This window comes from Nesoenas mayeri (assembly GCF_963082525.1).
Source record: "Nesoenas mayeri genome assembly, chromosome: 9".
Lineage (NCBI taxonomy): Eukaryota > Metazoa > Chordata > Aves > Columbiformes > Columbidae > Nesoenas > Nesoenas mayeri.
Genome location: NC_137557.1, coordinates 20890107 through 20908922, shown reverse-complemented (window position 1 = coordinate 20908922; position 18816 = coordinate 20890107). Strand labels below are relative to the sequence as shown.

Sequence of the window (18816 nt, the reverse complement as noted above, 5' to 3'; positions counted from 1 at the left end):
TACTTATACAAGAAAAAAAAACGGAAGACAACCTCCCCACACTACTTTCATCTTTGTGAACCTAATCCTGTCTCTTGTAGCTATTTTTCTCTTAGATTTTTAGAAACGGGTTGTAATGGACCACCTAACTAACTCAGCTGGAAATTATGAAATAGTTCATGACCTTCTGAAATAAATGTATTAGTTTTTCTACTGCAACTTGAACTCCTTAATCAGTGTTGAGAAAATTATCTCTAGAGACTCCTGTCTTGTTGCTTTTCTGCTAATGAAAAGATTCCCGTAAGAATGAAAAGACTTTTACATCTTCTGGCTTTCTCTTGATTGACTCAGATTTTTTTTTTTCCTCTAAACTAATGCACATCTTTAAAACTGTTTTATACTTTCCTTTCTGGATAGTACTTAATACACTAGCGATACACAAAGAAAATATCTCAATTTCTTCTGTGTCCCAAAGTTACTGGCAACCTTGAAGTGTGTCCCTGCCAGGAAACGTGAACATGCAGTGAAGCAATGTACCAGAGATAAGTTTTAGAATGTCATTGATACTCTGAACACATCTGGATTCTCTATGTGTTATATTTTATAATTCTCCGTAGGTAACATGCCAGTGCTCAGTGCCTTGTGGATCATCATCATTAGAGCCACTGTATAAGTCAAGCAACAGCGAGAAGTCTGGTGTTCCTGGCAAGCCCCACTTGCTTGCTTTCCAAGCCCAATTGTGTCAAATACACAGCGTTTGAGCTCCACCAGACCACCAGCACAAGCGCCTTCCCTTTCTCTGATGATGGCATCTGTCCTGCTCTGGTGTTTGTACCAGGCACTGTGCATAGTTGGCACAGCTTCTACTTCCTCTATGGTTTTTGTTTGCAGGAAGGCGACAGAAACAAATTTTGACCTTGTTTTTTTTCTGATTTTTTTTTTTTTTTAATTATCCTCAAGGAGTGTAAAACAGCACTATCTCTACATAGCCACGTTTTGCTTGTCCATTAGCTGTGTCCCCACCCAATTGCATTTTGGACTTCATGGTTTTCATGTTGTAGTAGTCCACAGTTACTATGACTCCTGAATACGTTTACGCATATGTACTACACATGTTGTTGTTTAACTGTTGTCATTACCCTTACCTAGGGTAATGCAGTTAAGAGTGTTGGGGTTTTTTTCACTCTGTATAGACCCAGGGCATTCAGTGCGATGATAAATGACACACTGGCTCAGGCCCTCAAGCCAGCCCATATTGTGGTTGTGAATGCACAGGGATTCTTCCATAAGTCTGTTCTAGTTCTGGAAACTACACTGTATGCACTAAGTATCTCATTCCAAAAGCACTTGTGATAAAAGTAGTTTGGGAAACCCAAAGAAAAGCAGCACCCTTTTATTCTGTCCAGCAATCTGTGGGAAGAGATTACCTGAAAGACTGAGTCCTAGAGGTTGCAATGGGCTATTACCTTCATTTATAAACCAGCCCTGTGCAAGTGTGCACAGTGCAGTGATGCGCAGCACTGAAAATGTTTACACATGTGGGAAGGTAATTGCTACGGACACAGAGAAAGAATGAGGTAATTGTTGCACCATCTCCCAATGACAGTGGCATTTTTGTGTGTCAGTGTGTGACATGTGGGGTCACCAGGACCAGGCACCTCCCTGGCCATCCTGGAGTGCAGGCATGCCCTAATGCTACCTTGAGCTCCACCTTTGGTTCTGGATTTTGGTAACAACCATGTGAGTTTTGAGAAGTGCACAGTCGCTTTAATAACCAAACTGCTACATATTAAAAATTGTTGAAAGTGTCCAAGACTTTGGCACTGAAGTTTCTGCTCATTCAAAAGGATTGCAGCCATATATACCAAGTATCTGTTCTGAAGAGACCAAACTGAGGACAGTCTGCCTTTCAGAGCCCGGTATAAATCTTGGCTAGCACCATGCAAGCCTTGCATTGCTGGGCCAACACAACTTTTGGGGATGACTATGTTTTTACAACAATACTCAAATATGTGAAAAAGAAACAAACCACAAACAACTGACCCCACAGCAAGAACTTTACTTGAAAAGATAGTGAGGGTTTAGCTCATCCCATAAAGTGAGGATTCAGAGTTAATTTAAAAAAAAAAAGTTCAAGTTGTTGTTTATTTTTACTGGAGAGCTTTTTTATTTTCTAAGGAAAAAAAAAAAAGATGACTTTTCAGTTCACTATGCGTTTTTGCAACTGTGCACAGGCTTTTAGCCTGAAAAATAAAAGCAGATACTTTTTTATGTGGCAGAAACTTTGTTCGTTTTAACAGATCAGATCCACAGAAACAATTTATGTCGCTTAAATTAGGTCTATCTTGAAAGAAGTGTTGTTGGTTACAGAATTGTCATTCAAAGCCATTTTGTAAGTACTTTGCACTGTGATCCATCTTGGGAATCGTGTGCTACTTGCTGTAGCCAGTCATCACTGTTGATGTTAGTGATTGATCAAATAAATCAGATAACATCATTTTTGCTCTGGCTGTTAAGCCTCTGAAGAACTTCAGAGATAGTTATAGTTACGTGAAGAACCTGGCTATCTACAAATATGTAACTGCTCATGTGGTGTGTGTTTTTTTTCTTTCTATAAGTTAATTGTCCTTGGAAAGCAAATTAAAGACTTAAGTAATGTTGTTGAAGCACAGCCATAGTTCTTTCTTCAGTTGTTTTGGCCCAACTCCTGTTAAAACTGTGAATTGATATTAATAAATAATAGCTGACAGGTCTGAACTTGGCAGATGTGAATTATATGAATCATCTTTCGAAATTCTGTTTTGACAGAAGGAGAGTAATAGTGATGGCCACAGCTTTATATAAAGTCCATCCACAGTCCTCAGGGCTTTTACTGTTCTCCTAGATCATCTTACTGTGGTGATGGTAGATGTCCATCAACCTTCTCCTGCACAGATATTCCCCAAAACCTATTTTCTTAATTTGTCTGTCAGTGGAAGCCCAGTGGTGTCATAAAAGGTTAATACCACATCTGGTCTCCAGCTTTCTGCTGGTCGACTGATCTAGTTTTACTTGAGACTACTCACTTTAAAAATGAGTAAGTAATTGCATCCTATAATTACAGTGTATAAAATAAGGTACAATTGCACTGAAATGCAGTGTGCGGAAATAATAAACAGCTAAATTTAATTACCAGCTCATTCATTCTATTCACAAAATGTTTGAAGGTGAAATAAATAGCGAGCAGCTTGAAATCAAGTTATCAAACTATAGCTATTTTTGTGAAGCACAACTTTGTTATTTTCTAGAAGTTCTTCCATATAGTGTTTTCATTAAAAACAGTGCAGTTATGGTTTGGTGCAGCAGACTGCAGAGCTTTCTCTTGTCTCTTTGATAAATACTTTTGCACCTGTTTGCAACTTTGTATATATTGTTGTTTTGTGTATATATTGTTGTTTTGTTAACGATAAAGCCAAGGCTGTTAAGTCCGAAAAATGTGTGTGCTGTGGTTACAAATTCCAGCAATTTGTGGATGTTCTCCAGCACAAAGTCTACAGAAATCATTATTTGATTGCATGGCAAAATGACCAGAGCAGAACAAAGATTGCTGTTTCTTGCTGGTTCTGTTGTTATTAAGGTATGTCTTAGGCTTATGTGTTTGCTGCCTCTTTTTTCCTTTGTATCACCAACCTGTCAAGCAGGGAACTTATTTTAAACTTGGTGATGTTACTTCTATTATTGATGCTTCCAGAATCCAAAACTCACCAAAATAACCCAAATTTAATGGTTTCCATGTTCATCAGTGTCAGCAAAATAGAAGCTGCACATTTCCTCCCCATCTCCCTGTACAAGATTGTATAGCAAAGAAGCTTAAGCTTAAAAGAAAAAAAAAAAGTGTACTGTAGGACTGTTTGATTCAGAAAAGTGTGTGAGTTTGCTGGCTGGAACAGCAGCCAGAGGGGATGGTTGGTTCCTATGTAATTGTGGGGCTGTGCCAAGACTGAAAGAATAGTTTTGTGCATGTGAAAACCACAAACGAGTTGAATTTTGCTGCTGAGATAGAAGTTTTCGGATGGTACTTAATGGTGTTGGTTCCTATTGCTGTTATTGGGAGTCAGTTTTCCAAGGGACCGTTTGGAAATTGGTTTTCTGAAGTGTCTGGGCTTTGTCCACATGACCAAACTGCAATAGCAGGTCATCTGCTCTGAAACTCAAATTGCCTCAGGCTTTTTCATGGCCAGTGATAAACGTGGTGAGCTGCTGTCCGAGCTCCCAGCACAGGAGAGTATTGCTAAGGAAACACTGTGTATTCTTATGCTCTGGAAGTCTTGCTGATATAATTTTTTTGAAGGCCTTGCAACTTTTCATAAATTTTCTTAAGTTAAAAACAGTCTTAAATTACAGTTGGAGCGGAGCAGAGGGTTAAAGGATGATGGTAGTAGCTTGTAAATAATCCTACCCACTGATTTCTGGTCAATTGTGATTGTCCATATCTGTTGGGTACGGACAAAGGAAGAGGCACAGACTTCAACTTGGGCAGAAATTTCAATCAGCAGGTATGTGATGGGATATTTATCTGGTGTCAACAACACAGACAAACTCATGGACAGACTTAGGTAATGACCTTGCCCCTATGCTCGGTAGTGGAAAGCTGATTTTTTTTTTTTTCTGTCTGATCTATATTCTTGAAGGACTGATTAGCTCTAAAGACATCATGCTCTCTCCTTGCTGTCCAAAACTCACTTTGCTTTCTTGCTTTCGAACCTGTTTTGCACTCCCTCTTGTGTAAAGTAGCTACAAGAGGTGAGTAGAAAGTGAGAGATGCTTCCACTTGTCCCAGGTTCTGAGAGCTTCCAGGTTTTCTCTGACAGAAAGTGTTTTGGAGCAAGCTTGCAGTGTTTCCTAAAAGTGTTGGTGTCGTGCTAACTATGATGTGATGGACATCATATTCCTATAAGACTGCGATATGGTTATTAACATGTTATTTCTCATCAGCTTCATCAAGAGCAAACGTGTTTATATATAGGAAGACTGCCACTCTAAAAACAGTAAAATGCATGAAAAGCAGGGTATTAATAAAGAGCTTTGCCCCCCTACAATCAGCAGAATGATGCAGGATAAATCAGAAGGAAACTTCCAGTGCTTTACATTCTTTGTTACTAGTGAAATGTCACAAAATAGAAATGAAGCTGAAAGTTATAAGAAGTTGTTTTCAAAGGCAACTTAATGAATGGATTTCAGGTTCTGCCTTTGCAAACATGACGCAAGTTTTTTTGTGCACTTACATTCTTTTAAAAAGTGATCTTAAGAGCTAAAAAACTAGCTCATCTGTTCATCTTGTTTAATGATGCTTTTTGAGCACTCTTTGTTCTTATTACTTTAAATATGCTTAGAGATCATTGCTTATCCAAAACAGTAGAACTCTGAATTTTATAATTTGTGTCTCTGGCCGATGTGTGTCTGGGTGGGATTTTCTGCTGTTTACATTGTTCTCTACGCATCAAATTGCAAATAATATGTACTTAAATTTTACTGCTACGAAATATTAATATGTTGTCCTTTATTTTGGCAAATCATAAAGATGCAGAAGATTTAATGGACTTGAAAGCATTAAAAGGAGGCTATTGTTCAACAAACTGTAGCTTTCATTCATCCTGTAACTCTCTAATAAATGCAAGATGTTGAAGGGAAAGGAGCCAAATATTAGTGTGGTCCTAAGAGACCAAACAAATAATGGAGCTACTTAAATTTGTCATTCTTCTTTCATGATTACACTCAAATCTAAAATGTACACAGATGTTATTTCTGTATAGATAGCTTCAGTGTTTGCTTCTGCTTTTGGTTTATTGAGCATTGTTAAATCGGACCAGTAACGTTTGTAATATAATTTTTTCTTTTTTTCAGTTTTTTTGTAAGTTTGTGGGTTTTTAAAATTTCAGTTCAGTGTGCCTTCAATTATTGCCAAGCATATGGAATTATTGATGCAGTGCGAGCCGTTGCGTTAGCAGGGTGGTCTCACCTTCTCGGTTCCGTGGACAGGGCGCCAGCTCCGAGTCACACACAGCAGCGTGATGGCCATGACAGGAACTTTTCTTTCACATCTGCGCCTTGTGGTTTGCTCTCAGTTTTATGACTTTGGGTTTTTGAAGACATGGGGGCTCAGACAATGGCCACAGTCTATCTCTGTCTCAGCTGCTGCACGGCAGAAATGGTCTGCTGTGCACAGAGGTGTCTGCTGCTTAGATTGACTTTGTTTTGGGAAAATGGTTCCCATGCTAACATTCCTGTGTGGGACCTGTGGAAAGAAAAGAATGTGGATTTGGACTGATTTGTAATCCAACAAGTGGGAAGTTGCTTGGCCTCTCCTAATGCTCCCCATCTGAGCCCTGCAGTTGCTTACAGAATGAGGATCTCAGTAGCTTGTGAAGGTCTGGTATAGCACAGGGAAGCAAACAAACTTTCTGTATGGCTGCCATATGTCAGCCCAAATCTTCTTGGAAAACTCCTATCTGTGTGTATTTCCTGAGACCACATCTACTGGCCTTCCTGCACTGTGAGAAACGTGGGGTTTATGAGATGAAGGCCCCCCTGAATGCCAGCTCGTGTACCACCACATGTGCACAGACTGAGTCGTTTTGTTGAGGTCTTTCCCTGAGGCTGCGTTGCCACTTATCTGGGAGCCTGGAAAAAAACAGTTCCTCAGAACACAGCATGGAAGATTTTTGTGGCTGGAAGTGCCAAATTTGTGTGGCAGTTGTGCACTTTTGATTCTTGTCCTAAGGACAAAGCTGCAGAAGGGGCAGTGGCCTGGACACAGATTTGGAGAGCTGGTGCACCTGACTGCACTAAAATAGAAATGACAGTGATTTAAAAACATAAGCTATTCCTACTGAATCGAGTTAGCGTAAGTCATTAAATGCAGCGTTTACATGACATGAGGCACTCATCAAAGCTGCAGTTATAATACAATATTAGATATTTTTCCTTTGTACTCTTACTTAAAATCTGCTTGTTCTTTCCCTAAAAAGACCTCCAGGTGGTGAAAAAATAGAGTAAATATTTGGAAAATGCTGGCACGCCATTATTAGGCAGACTGATACATACCTCCTAAACCTGTTTCTCCCTGTAGCACTGTCCTTTAGCAGATTTCTTTAGCAGAAACACTTAGACTCTGTAGCATTTCTGACATACAGTGGGCTTAAATCAGAATTAAATGCCACTGAAGTCAAGGCCTCAAGTTGCACCAGAGGAGGTTTACATTGGATATTAGGAAAAATTTCTTCACGGAAAGGGTTGTCAGGCATTGGAACGGGCTGCCCAGGGAAGTGGTGGAGTCACCATCCCTGGAGCCGTTTAAAAGACATATTGAAGAGGTTCAATATTTATTCAATGGTTTAGTGCTAGAGTTAGGTTATGGTTGGATGCAATGATTTTTGAGGGTCTCATCCAACCAAAATGATTCTATGATTCTAAGTCAGTGGTGTTACACTGGTGCAAAAGCTGGTCTGAGATAAGTCAGGAATACTTTGTGATTTTTATTGCATTAGGTATATAAAATGTAGCTGCTGGCTGGTTTAAGAGAAGTAAAACATCCTCTGTGTCAGGATGGATATATTTCTGTCAGAAGGAAGCCATCACTCAAAACCAAGCTGTGCCATGCTTGTGATGAATAAGTATGGATGCTGTGTGTGCAAAGCAATGTTTTCCCATCTGTGTGTGCTAGACTGAGAGTAATGGAATTTTTAGTGTATGTAAATGCAGGGAACCAGGCTGGAAGCTCAGCATGTGAACTGATGAGCTGCTTGGCCTGGCCAGCTTGGTGCCACGGCTGGGCTGGGCTCCAGAACCTGGTTTTTCAAACAGCAGCAGTTGAGGTGTGAAGTTTCCAGAGGTGAACTGTATTTGATCAGCTGTGTTTGACTGTCACAAACATCTTGGTGGTGGTGTCAAACGTTTTGTGAGCACATGATGAACAGTTTGAGCAAAATTCTCCCCGTGGAAGGTGGTGTTGCCTGATTTATGTGATGAAGTTACTGGTATGTTAGGTCAAAATCCAAAGCTGGCTGTTGTTTTGCTTTACCTGTGGTCTTAAATAAAAAAGGGCTTTTGAGAAACATGACAACAAACTTTGTTCTCCACCTCCCTGTTCCAATACTAAAGGAAGACAAAATACATAATGCTTCCATCAAATTCTGGATGATTTTGTTAAATTTGATTTCTGTTCAGAATAAATGTATTCACAATTTATAGTAGACTGTATGCACCCAAAGCCTGTGAAAGATGATCAAATGTTTATCGCAGTGTGTGCTTAGCCTTAGAATTCAGCTTTTTGCGAGCTCATCAATGTCTGAAGTTTGCTGTATTTGACTGTACAGATGAGTATGTGGTTTTTCAGATAGTGGCAAACCTTGCTTGGGATTTAGAAACTCCATACAAGGTGCATTAAAAGCATATAATGAATCACTTTTAAAACATAATGCTAAGGTTGCGTGCTCTGTACAATCAGAACACAAGCTGTTCATTATTACAAAATCATTTGCCTGTGTGAAGCTCTGTTATATGTAATTAAAAGTCTAAGAACATCCAGCTGATCCAGAAATTAGATTGTCTCAAACATCTATTAATGCCTTATAACAATGAAAAGAATGCTTCATATTTCCTTTGGAAACATCATTGCTAGAGTGCCTGCCAGCGCCAGTCATTTTTTGTCTGTCTAGGAAACAAATGATGCCTTATGGGTATTTGCAGCACACAATCAGCAGACTCTTTTTTTTTTGTACTATACTTCTAATGCTTGAGCCCTTTTGCAGGAGGAATGGAGATATTCTATAACATCACAATTTTTTCTTATACAATGAAAAACAGATTACACTTAAGTATTTTTGTTTCACACTTATCTCAGAATAATGCAGAATTTAATTTAATTGAATGTAGAATTTTCACAGTTAAAAGGTTTGAAAATAAAATGCTACATGGTGTTTAGTTTACAACCCAGTATCCCAGGAAGCTGCTGAAATCAGTTTCCTTGGGGGTATATGTTACCATTGACTGTTCTGCTCTCACCTTTCTCTGGGGCTGTTATTTCTCAGGACAGTAAGAATACTTGCATGTTCAGAAATGCATTTAATTTAGTTTTTGGATAAGGAGGATGATGCCTGCAGTGCTGCCTTGAGGGGTGTGGAAGGTAAAGCAACAGTGTGAGCTCTGGTGTTGTTGGAGTCCTTGCTCCCGTAATGCAGTGATGAGCTGAATGTCCACGAGAGAGAATGTGTAGATGAAGAAGGAAACTTCTAACACTTTTTAATGTTTTTAATATCTCTATTGCCTTTTTAGTATGATAAACAAAAATGGTGTTTAGGTTTCCCCTAGAAATAAAAAGAAATACATAGGGGTGATGTGGCAAACAAGAAATTTGTAATAATGCAGGAGCACACAGCTAACTGCACTACAGTTCAGGTTGTGTCAATATTTCCGCTATAAATCCAGTTTTCAGTGTTTTTCAGTGGTAAAACTCTGCTTCAGTCAGAGACTTTACAAGGTGTTTCTATGCCTGAGGATGAACTTCCTTCTTTTTCAACCTAAGCGTATCTGAATTCTTAATTTCTAGGATTTTATAAGCACTTCCAGAGTATTGGTTGCTGTAAAACCAGTGGAAGTGCTGAAGTGATTCTCTAACGTGTGTGTGTAAAATACTAATGATTTAATGTACAATGAGATAAGTGGCATTATCTATCTGTTTTAGTTAAATCACCCTTTGTGGTAAAGGGATTGTAATGCTTATCATAACAAGCAAGTTAGTTGCCCAGGGAGATGTAAGAGGAAGGCACTGAGCAGGCTTTTCTACAAAACTTTGTGGTGTATGCTAATCTGGATTTACAGTGTTGTATCTGCTCCTTGGCTGAGCTGATCTTTAACTTGGGTTTGTGGTACATTGCAGGGAATCCCAGGGCGATGTTTGTACGAATGTAGAGTAGGATTAGACTGAAAACCCGTGATCTGTCCAGACCTCAGGAGTTAAAAAGTGACAGGTCTCCTGCCTTGACTGGAACTACTCACCACTCAGAGATGTGCAAGAATGATTTATGTCAGAGGCTTTTTGTTGTACAGCAGTGCGAATGCTGTGCATTACTGTCTCCTGTGTCATTAAAAATAAGCTTGGAAACGGATCCCTTTCTTGCCCCGTCTATGAATTCTAGCATCACAATCAGTGTTTTGGGTATATAGTATTTACCATATGCAATTAGAAATATGTTAACCATGACACTTTTTTTTAAGCCACTCAAAAATTGCATTGTTAAAGGAGATATTGTTTTCCTGATTTTATAATTGTTTTGATTCATAGCAGACTTGATGTCAAGTTCTGCCCAACCATTGTCAGGTGTCCAGACCTAGCTGATGTTAATAGGGAGAGAATGTATTCACATAGCATCTTTCCTTCATCCTCAAGTTGTACTTTGTGGGAAGCACCTCTCAGTCCCCCACTCACAGCACTGTGAAACAAAAGCCTCAGCTTTTGTTTGTATTCAGATATCTCAAACCCTTCACTGAGCTGCTGTCTGGCAGCTTATCTGAAGTTGCTATTTGTGTGTCAGCTTTGTCCAGTGCTTCCTTCTAGCATGTGTTTACTCTGCATGTCAGCTCCCCGAATCATACAGGTATCTGTTCTAGAAATCTAGACTGATCGTAGGACATAACTGCCTTATACTTTTTCCATTCTTGATGCATGATTTCATAGCCATAGATCACCTGAGGTGAAAAGCTAATACAACATTATTATTATGTTACTGAGGTACTGTTTTCATAAACTATTAAGTTATCAAAACATTTCAAACAGTTACAGTTGAAAAACACAGCTGATGAATGAAGGTCAGTGTTTCTGTGCACAGATGAGTTGTTATTCTTTGACATTAATATCAATATGCAGTGTAGTCTTATAGCTTTACAAGAAGTTTGAACATGAATTTTCATGCTTTCATTAAATGTGGATATTTTATCATTGTTATACAGTCCTATTATTCCTTTGTCTCACAGTTCCAGAACTTGCATCCCATAAAAAATTTTGCCTATTCAAGTATTCTTCTCCTGAGTTCTATATTACTGATGAAAGTTGTATTAACTATTAGCATATCCATATTGTGGATTTTGTGTAACTATTGATGTTCCTGTTCAGGACAATATCAGTTTTGTGACTAAGATGTCAGGTGCTTGCTTATTAACCTCTTTCTTTCTCTCCCCTGCCCCTTTTTAGAGGCCTTTGAGTCTTTGCTTCGCTTTGCTGAAAACCGCACAAGTTCCCTGTTTGAGACAGCATACAGACCTATGGCAAAAGAAGCAGCAGAGCCTGTTAAAGAACTTTTTACAGACATCTCTCTCTACATTCTGGGAGCAGAGACTACAGTGGAAAGTGCAGTATTACGGTTCTTTGACAGTCTCTTTCCTCTGGTGTATAGCCGGCTAATAAACCCAGGAATTACAGATTTATCAGAGGACTATACAGAGTGTCTACGGCTTACAAGGCAAGACATAAATCCTTTCGGACGCTATTCTAAAAACATGGTTACAGAGCTGTCGAAATCTCTGTGGGCAAGTAGGATGCTGAGCCAGGCCCTCAGCCTGGGCATCGAGGTGATAAACACGACGGAGCACGCGGCTCTGACGAAGGAGTGCAGCCGGGCGCTGGTGCGGATGCAGTACTGCCCGCACTGCCAGGGCCTCACGCTCATCAGACCCTGCGCCGGGTACTGTCTGAACGTCATGCGGGGCTGCATGGCCAGCGTGTCGGAGCTGGATGCGCAGTGGAGGGAGTACATCTCCACCCTGGATTACCTGGCGAACGAGATGGCTGCCTCGCATGATCTGGAAATCGCACTGACGGGAATCCGGAACTCCATCAATGAAGCCATCCTGCACGCACAGCTCAACGGACCTCAGCTCTCTGCTATGGTAAGTGCGCTCTAATTATTCACTGCTCCTATTTATCACTTTCGTTATTTGATGAATGAGCACATAAACAAGTTGTTGTCTTTGCGTCACTTTTTAGTCTTCAACTAGATCTTTGTTTAATAGTCTGTGAAAACATTACAGAGAATTATATTGGAGTTCAGTAGAGTCTGCCTTGAAATGAAAGGGTTGGGGGGGAAGTTTGTTCCTTGAGAAGCAACCCTGTAAAGCAAATGGCTCTGGTTTGTCTTCAGGATTCTCTAAACAAAATATTTGGGTATGTTATACTTGATATCAACAATGTATTTTCGTACTCTAAACCATCTAATCCTGTAACTCTAGGAGCAGTGTTCCCCTGTGGTGTATGTGAAGACACTCCACTGGAATTGGTATAAGGGGTTAGAAGAGTTCGCTCCTAAGTAAAGGCAAAGACAATAACTGTTTTATAATTTTACAATCCCTTTACTTTTGTGTTGACTGAGACATCAGGAAGGTGGTAATGGTTTATAATGAGTACAAAAGTTGGAAAAAGCATGAAAGAAATCAAACTTGACAGTGTTTATGTAAGTAAAGGATAAAAGTATACTCAAAGTGGATCCATTTTTCTAAGTGGTAGGTTAAGGAGTAAATAACTAAGATGGTAAAAGTGTATAATAAATAATAGCAGCATATGATTGGCAGGTGTTCTCTCAAGGTGTTGAAGATGAGATCAGAAGTTTTTGAAATGACTGATGATGCAGCTGACTACATCTGTATGAAGATTAACATGACTGCCAATGGCAAAAAAGCAGCAGTGTCACCTTAAGCTGTCTAAAGACTACTCTCAAGACATTCAGATCTGGGTTTTTTAGATTAAAAGATTTCTTGCAGAGAAGAAATGAGAAGGAAATGCACAGATCTAAAAATTTAATTTATGTGCTGAACTCTGATAATTATATTATGTAAGAGAAACACAGGGTGTTTCAAAAAGACAGCCCAAATTATTTAGTAACCCAATGTCAAATCGGGTCCATCTTTTTGAAACATCCTGTACTTCAAAGAGTCTACAGAAGGAAGCTATGGCAGAGGATATTCTAAACTAGGGAAGTATTTTAGTAGGAGAAAAATGCCTGTATGTTTGTAACCTTCCAAGATAGCTAATATCACAGCTCTCTTCAATTTAGAACACCTGACAGAACCAGCGACCTACAGTCAGTATAATATGTAGGTTATAAAAAAAATCCCTAACCATTTCTAGTGATCTGATAAAATTTTCACCTGATATTTGTAGTTATCTTAGTTCACATTGCCTCAAATTCTCCTTTACTTTTCATCATCAGTCTACCAGTTTATCTGACATGCAAGGAAAACCATGAAAAGTTAAGAAAATATTTATTCAGGTTATTGAATGATGCCCGGGAGGCATGTGAACATGCATTGCAGGACAGCAGGTCTTCCTCATGCTAATATCTAGTTGGCAGCATCATAAATTGTATCCCATAAAGCAGTGTTAAAGCTAGAAAACATAATGAACCATCTTTTTGCATCTGCTCTAATTTTCAACCAGATGTTATTTTTATGTGAATCTAGAAGGGAAATGAAAATCAAAGTACACTATGATATGTATTAGTTTTGTCTGACTATAGCTAGATACCTCTTAAATCATCAGATGGCTTCGTTACTGAATACACAGAAGTAATTAGGAATAAACTTAAGCTTTCTGACTACTGGCAGCAAAAATGGATTGACAGATATTTCCTGCAATATATAGAGGATGTAACCAAACGCTAAAACATAATTCTGCATGCCATTTGTCAGCCCTGTGATGAATGTGCACTTGCTTGGCTTACTGACAGGGTAAAATTCATAATCCAGGTGAACATCACATAATTACAGATGAAGTCTAAGAGCATATTGCTTTTGGCTAAAGTGGAAGTAGAATTCTCTCTGAAGTGTCTTTCAGGCAGAGGATTTTCTTTAATGATTATTCAAATAATTTTATTTGGGTTTTTCTCAGTTCCCTATCAGTAGCTTTTAAACATTTTCCTCCTTCCATTCAGAATGAATTGAGAAAGCGCTGTCGTGTTTGAATTTACATTAGTTCTTTATTTCCCTGAAGTTTGTTGTTTTCTCTCACTAGTGAAATCTCTGTGCACAGAAAGATTGTGTTTTGGTTTAGGGACTGCTCTGTAGGGTAGGAAATGATGCTTTATGTTTGACAATTAAAAAGATATGCCAGTGTGTATTATCTTCAGTCTTCTAGCTTTCTCAGTTTTCAGCAGAGTAAAATTATATTTTGAAGACTGAGCATGTTCCACTATTTGAGCAAGCACTGAGTCTGATACTGATTTAAAACTTTACTGATTAGTTACAGAGGATAACCATTATTTAGAAAATTGAGCCTAATTAAGCTGCATTTCCTCCTCTGAAGAAGCGGAAAGGAGTTCAATCTGCAGCCAGGGGGTTTCCAGCTGGGAGGCGGCTTCTCTGAATCAGAGGCCTGATTCTCAGTTACACCAGGACCCTTTTGGGCCACACTGATGGGAATTATATTTATTGTTTGCTTTACTTACAGGAAAACTTTGAGAAAATTAGATTCTTTCTCTTTTCCCTTCATAAAAATGTAGAGACCTTTTTCTGTTCACTGGTATGCTCTTCGAGTTCTGCAAAAGTGGAAATGTTTAACTCATGTACAGTTTCCATTACAAATGCTGTAATTGGTTTCATTCAATTATAAATAATCTATGGAAAACTCATTCAGGAAAGCAGAGCACTCCTAGCAATTTTCATTTATCCTGGGGCAGCCTTAATTACTGTACCTGCCCTTTTAGGAAATGTTTTACATTTTTTAATAGGCAATATGGCTAAAAATTAGAGTTCTTTTTTAGCTTGCTGCCTGACTGGATGATAATGAATAATGGAAAGTTAGATAATGTTTTCTTTAGAACAGGAGGAAAGGGTGAAATAAACTAATAAAGCAGTTAGGGTACTTTGCTCAAATGAGGTGCAGTCAATTACAATTATTTTTTTAATCCTATTTGTATGATGAGTGCATCACTTCAAGAGACTGGCCTCTGCTGATCTTGTCGATTATAGCCAAGAGAATTGCCCAATTTCCCAGGATAGTGTGCGTGAAAGGTCATTTCTGAGATATTAGTAATGTCTCCTCAGATTCCTCCAGAACCTGCAGTGCCATTTGTCCGATGATACTGGCTCGCATCCAGCTCACTTAACCTAATGCGGCCAGCCAGGGGCTGCAGCATCAGCAATCCTTGTGTTCTGGTTTGTCTGCTGGAATCTAATTGTCTTGTGTACTGGTAGGAGCCCTGACTGCTTCTTGGTGCCAGCTGCAGAGACCAAGTTTGTTCATCCTTCCTTATTTTTGACACTTTTTCTCTTGGTGTGTGTGGTGGGGTGGTTGATGGTTTTTTTTGGTGTTTTTTTTTTTTTCTTGGTTGTGTGGCATTTGTGTTGGTGTGTAGTGTGGTAGTGTTTTTTTTAATTCTGCGTCTTTGTTTTAAAGCTGGTCTTTACATGTATTCAATCTACCATATTGCTTTATTCCAGACTCTGTATCAATCCTGATTTTTTAAAATTATTTTATTTTTATTCAAAGCAAATGTAAAATACTCTCAACTAAAATGCATGGAGGAGGAGAGGCAGTTTGGGGGTGCATGCTGTGTCCACTGGCGCTTTGGGTCAGTGTTTGAGCAGGTGGTGTAACAAATGCTGTATGTGCCTGTGCTCCCCGGTGCCAAGTCCCAGTAGGATGATTCTTTCGTTTACGAGATTATCTCAATGTCTAGGATGCTTTTGCCCACATGGGTGAGCTCTGTGATCCTAGGTCCCCTCTGGGTTTCTGGAAATGGCGATTTGTGTGTGCAGTGCTGTGTGGGTGCCTGGCAGGGACTGTGTGTCGGCTGTCACTGGTGGGTCACGCTTCAGCAGCGAGCTGTGTGGGGCTGCCAACTCTGATATTTGGTGCTTTTCTCTATGCCTTTATTCAAAGGGCAGGGAGGCCACATGCAATACCTCTTCAGAACAGCAAAACTCTGTACTGCTAATGGTGCTGTGTACCAGTGCTCCATTTGTCACGGGCAAAGCAGGGGCGAGATTTTCAAAGAAACAACACTATTTGGTCTGAGTTCCACTTCAGCTCAACAGAATTTGAACACATAATTACCTGTTGTTCTTTTTGAACATTTCTCCCAGGTGTTGCTGCAACCTCTACTCTGCATGTGGCTTCTTGTGAATCCTGCCTGCCTGCCCACACAGTGGAAAATGGAAAGTGATGTGTGGCAGAAATATTTAGAATATGGGAAGACAAATATTCCTCTGTATTGTTCTTGCTGCATTAAGTAAATAAGCTTAAAGTACTTAACTTCTTAATAATGTTATAATGGCTGAAAATGTATTAAAGGAAGAGAATGTAAAAAACCCTCAGACCTAATATTTTTAGAATGCACAACTGTTATACAAGACAAAAGTCCAACATATTGTGTTTCCTGATTATAGAGGTAATAAAAGTAAAAGCCAATAAAAGGCTTGATAGAGGGGGGCGCTGTGAAACCTAGATATGATGTGATCAGGCATAAGGAGAAAGCAAGATCTGTGCCTCGAGCCATTTAACTTCTTGAATACAAGCCTACCAATTACAAGTTGTAATGACATCAAGGAGAAGGATGAGTGATATTGAGAAGAGATGCACAAAATACTGGTTGTGTTTTAAAGGGAATCAGCTTAAGGTTCTAATGAAAGGGATGATCTGATGCCTCTCTCTGGCAGATCATTTGAGTGCTGGTTCTTAAAATTTTTGTGTTGCTCATAAGAAATGCAAGGAAGGCACGAGAAGGTGAAAGCTGGTAACAGGGACTGTTGTCCTTGATGATGAAGACAGACAAAGCAATTAGGCTCTTTGTGCCTGCCCGATGACTTCCGCTACGGTCAGTTGGAATTAGAGATGTAACTGAGAGCTGGGGAGGCAAAATGCATATAATTAACAGCAAATTAGAGCTTAGAGCAATTTAAAAAATCAACAGAAAATACTTAGAAGATAGATGGTCAGTCTTGGTGGCTGTTCCATCAGTCTTCTCCCATCAGTGGTTTTAAAAATTGTATTTCTGTTGCAAAGGAGGTAGTTTAACAATGCATGACTATCACTCTCCACTGTCGTCTTGTCTTGCTTCCCTGAAGCCATTCTGAAATGCATTTATTTTGTTATTTATATATTATAGCATCGTTAATGTTTTGAGTTGAAAGTTGTTGCTGCTTACCACTGCATGGTACTTAGCACTGAGGAGAGGGGCTGCTTTGCACGTGGATTCATGAAGGCCTATAGTTATCTGAGCTATTTGTTCTATAGGTGGGTACAATTGGGAATGGTGGAGGAGTTGGAGAGAGCTGGAAGGCACCACAGAGTCTAAGAAGACAAAGTGCTGTATTTACAGAAGCACTGAAAGAATGGCTAGTGCTTGGTTCTTCCAATATGCTTATGAAAGAGCTGTAGTCTGGCGTCATATCTTGAAAAACAAAGAAAGGGAGCTCATGTGATTTGCGCTGTAATATTAAACAAAGTCATTGATACAGATAGAACTAGAAATGAAGAAATTTTTTTAGTTCTTAGTATGGTACTCCCACAGCACTTCATTTTTAGAGACATCCAGGGATAGGCTTCCAGTGTTCTGTACAGGCACATGTGATGCTGCCCCACAAGTATCTTTAGCCAACTGGAAGCTGCAGAGGTTTGATTACCGTTGCATTTAGCTGAAACAAGTAATACCTGCTAAGAAGCAAGTTACAATACCTTTGGTACTGAGCAAGCAAACTGTATTTGCTGGCTTCACTCTGAAGATGGAAAGGGGCATCTGCCTGTGAAAGAACATACTTGGTATATCCTGAAGTGCCTGTGTTGCTGTGGTGAGCTTGAGCCAGAACTTGGGGGCAGGTGGAATTTGGAAAGAAAATTATGATCTTGGCACAAATCTTCTAGTTAAAATTCAGCAATGTATGGAAGGCTTATGGAAAATATTTTAGGTGGTCTGAGATCATTAGGAATGGTGAAGAAAAAAAAAATCCCAAGAAATAAAAGACCTGAGATCTGTCAAAATGGTCACCTTTAGGAAAATAAAAGCTTAGAGAAAAGGCTGCCAACCTTACAGCAGCAGGAGATTGATACACAGTAACCTTTTGAATTTGAAAAGGAAATGGCAGAACTATGAACAAAACAACTTTGTGCTGAGTGAGTTCACAGCAACAAAGAGTTTCTGCCAGCCAGTAATGAGATACTTGATTAAAGACATTGAACAGTATCATAAAACACTCCTGGAGACTTTGGAGAACACTGGGAGCTGAACTCAGGTGCTTACTTCCTGCAAGTTTTCCAGTTCAAATGTTCAACACCAGCTGTCAGTAAGTATAAGAACCATATTTAGCAGAGATTAAAGCATGATATTCAATTGCTTGTGGTTAGATTGTTGAAAATAACTAAAAACATAGAGGGAAAGCTATGTTTGTGCAATAGTTGCACTAGAAATGGTATTTAAAATGATGTTTTTCTTTTACTAAGCACCTTAACTAGGAAACCTTCTCGAAAATGGAAAACTGAAGAAATGTCTGGCCATGATCAGGTATCTCTAAGAGATCTTGAAGGTACCAGAATGGTCACCCTGTTGAAGCTTAGTGTAGTGCTTCTTGTGGATGTGATCTTGAATGACGTGGTCACTTACATTGAAGTCATGACTCTGTATAGTTTGTTCTCACTACCCTACGTTACATGAATGTGCATGCAGTTCAAATACTTTGTTAATAAAGGACAGGAGGAGACCTTTTAGTAAACCCAGTGAGTTGTGCTGAAGGGATACCTTGTAATGTAATGACCCATTTCTGTGCAAAAGGTAAAATAATGGCTTTCTTCATGGTTATGTAAGATATAAAAATACA

General features: G+C 39.3%; 1 protein-coding gene across 1 annotated transcript in view; it reads left to right on the top strand.

The window, feature by feature from the left end:
• LOC308043590 (glypican-5-like) overlaps nucleotides 1-18816 on the top strand; it is a gene marked incomplete at both ends in the record, with an annotated part of 341547 nt that overhangs the window by 73146 nt on the left and 249585 nt on the right. Inside the window, one exon of the mRNA XM_080349758.1 lies at nucleotides 11207-11901. Within this exon, the coding sequence (XP_080205884.1) occupies nucleotides 11207-11901 (695 nt within the window). The remainder of the gene's footprint in view (nucleotides 1-11206; nucleotides 11902-18816) is intronic.